General features: G+C 42.8%; 1 protein-coding gene across 1 annotated transcript; it reads left to right on the forward strand.

Moving 5' to 3' along the window:
• Window positions 1-1,185: 1,185 nt before the first annotated feature.
• On the forward strand, window positions 1,186-2,134 carry RNF182 (ring finger protein 182). The gene has a single exon (XM_035030489.1). The coding sequence runs from the start codon at window positions 1,391-1,393 to the stop codon at window positions 2,132-2,134; it is 744 nt and encodes a 247-aa protein (XP_034886380.1). The 5' UTR covers window positions 1,186-1,390.
• The last annotated feature ends 278 nt before the right edge of the window (window positions 2,135-2,412 follow it).

The following is a 2,412-nucleotide window of genomic DNA, read 5'->3' on the forward strand; positions in this document are numbered from 1 at the left end:
AGATTCTATTTATTGATTAACTTCCTTTTCCCACCAGGAATGTCTTGCAACTGTTATCCATTATGCATTCTTGTATTATATGAAGTCAATTAAAAAATTAGCAGAGTCACAAAAAGGAAGGTAATATGTATTCACAAGCCAACTATTCATAATTTCATGTATTTCAAGTTGAGCCACCCACCGCCTCTTCCCTGTTACGCAGGACGACCCACAGCAAAGTTGATCCCAGCATAGTTTTGCTCTACTTCTCAGAACTGCCGTGGCAACCTTCTACTACAGTGCTTGGGGGGTGTGCTCAGAAATTCAAATACATTTTGATATTTTCCCAAGCAAAACATAATTTAAGACAAATCTTTTACCAAAAAGTCACATACATCAAAGCCAAATACAGATGATGTGGAGATATCCCATACTGCTGCCCCCTTCATTAGTACTAATAATTGGGGGCTGACCGTGCCCATGGAATCAACCCTCAGCCTTTGGTCCAAAGCCAGTGACAGCACCTGAGGACCAACAGTAAGCACTGTTGACTGTATTATGCTTTCTGTTCACTACAGAGAGAGTTTACAGGAAATGAAGTAGGCAAGTAGGTGAACATCGAGTGCTTCTTCCTGATAGCTACGCATGCGCGATTCTTTGTGCTTGGAGATGTGACTGTGCATGTGTTGTGTGTGTTTAGTTCTCTTTTTTGAGAGTTAGACTTGGCTGTCAGGTGTCATTTGCTTCATTCTTCCTTAAGTGAATTTATCCTTAAGATTTCCTTCTTTTGTATATTCCTAAGTACTGTTGAGGGCATTTAGATAACTGGTATTTATACTGTTGATAATCTGAATTAATCGGTCTATATTGAATGGAATTTGATTGCAAATGTATCTGTTTCTGATACGTGACCCATTTTATTTTCAGAGAGGCCAGAATTTGTTATTAGTCTTAGAGAGAAAATCTCTATATTTTGTCGTAGTCATGGTGCTCTAGAATGTGTTTACACCAGTAGGAATCTTAATTCCTCCTTCACTATCGTGTTTGTGGATTGAGAAAGCTAAGCATGGAGACAACACTTCCCTGTCCCGGGGCTCTAACCTTTAAACCTATTGCTTCTAACGACTGGAGCTCAGAAAATTCCATGAAGCACATTTCAGTGAACTGTTCACTACATTAGAATCTGTTTTTTCCTTTGCAGACCCTTCATGTGGCCTTTTAAAATATGTGTTTGAGACAGAGTGAATGTAGAAGCTGAAAATGCCTGGAAGATTTCTGGTTTCTGTTACTACCTGTCCTGCCTTTTTGCATCACCGCCTGATTTGGATGATGTGATATTCAGAGGGACGCCTTAATTGAAGTCATTCTTCAGCGAGTCGCCTCTGGCGGGAGGTCGTAGACTTGATTCAAGATGGCCAGTCAGCCACCAGACAACACAGCAGAGGCTCAGGTCTCTGACGAGCTCGAGTGTAAGATCTGTTACAATCGGTACAATCTGAAGCAGAGGAAACCCAAAGTGCTGGAGTGTTGTCACAGGGTTTGTGCCAAATGCCTCTACAAGATCATCGACTTTGGGGACTCCCCGCAAGGCGTCATTGTCTGTCCTTTCTGTAGGTTTGAGACCTGCCTGCCAGATGATGAAGTTAGTAGCCTGCCCGATGACAACAACATCCTGGTAAACTTGACTTGTGGAGGCAAAGGCAAGAAGTGCCTGCCCGAAAACCCTACCGAGCTGCTGCTGACCCCCAAGAGGCTGGCGTCTCTCGTCAGTCCTTCTCACACTTCCTCCAACTGCCTGGTCATAACCATCATGGAGGTGCAGAGGGAGAGCTCCCCGTCTCTGAGCTCCACTCCCGTGGTGGAATTTTATAGGCCTGCAAGTTTCGACTCTGTTACCACCGTGTCACACAACTGGACTGTGTGGAACTGTACATCTCTACTCTTCCAGACATCTATCCGGGTGTTGGTTTGGCTGCTAGGTTTGCTCTACTTCAGCTCCTTACCCTTAGGGATCTACTTACTGGTGTCTAAGAAAGTCACCCTTGGGGTCGTCTTTGTCAGCCTTGTCCCTTCGAGCCTTGTTATTCTCATGGTGTATGGGTTTTGCCAGTGCGTTTGTCACGAATTTCTAGACTGTATGGCACCTTCTTCTTAATTAATATGCAGACTAAGAAATTTGACACACATTGCCATCCTTGAAGTTAGGTAATTTATCATTTATTTATTTTATATTCTCCGTGACTAGTGTCCATGACATTAACAAAGCCATTAGCCAAATGTTTGTGGTCTGTTTTTCATCAAAATTTTGACTCAATTGGTTTTCCTGTATGCTGGACATAAAAAAATGTTCCTTTCTACTTAGGTGTTAGCAAAGATGCAAAAATGTGTAAGCTAAGCCTTCACAGAGCTCTTCTTGTGAGTCTGCCCACAGAA

Source organism: Mirounga leonina, unplaced genomic scaffold, assembly GCF_011800145.1.
Source record: "Mirounga leonina isolate KUSES-001 unplaced genomic scaffold, KU_Mleo_1.0 Mir_366, whole genome shotgun sequence".
In the NCBI taxonomy this organism is placed as follows: domain Eukaryota; kingdom Metazoa; phylum Chordata; class Mammalia; order Carnivora; family Phocidae; genus Mirounga; species Mirounga leonina.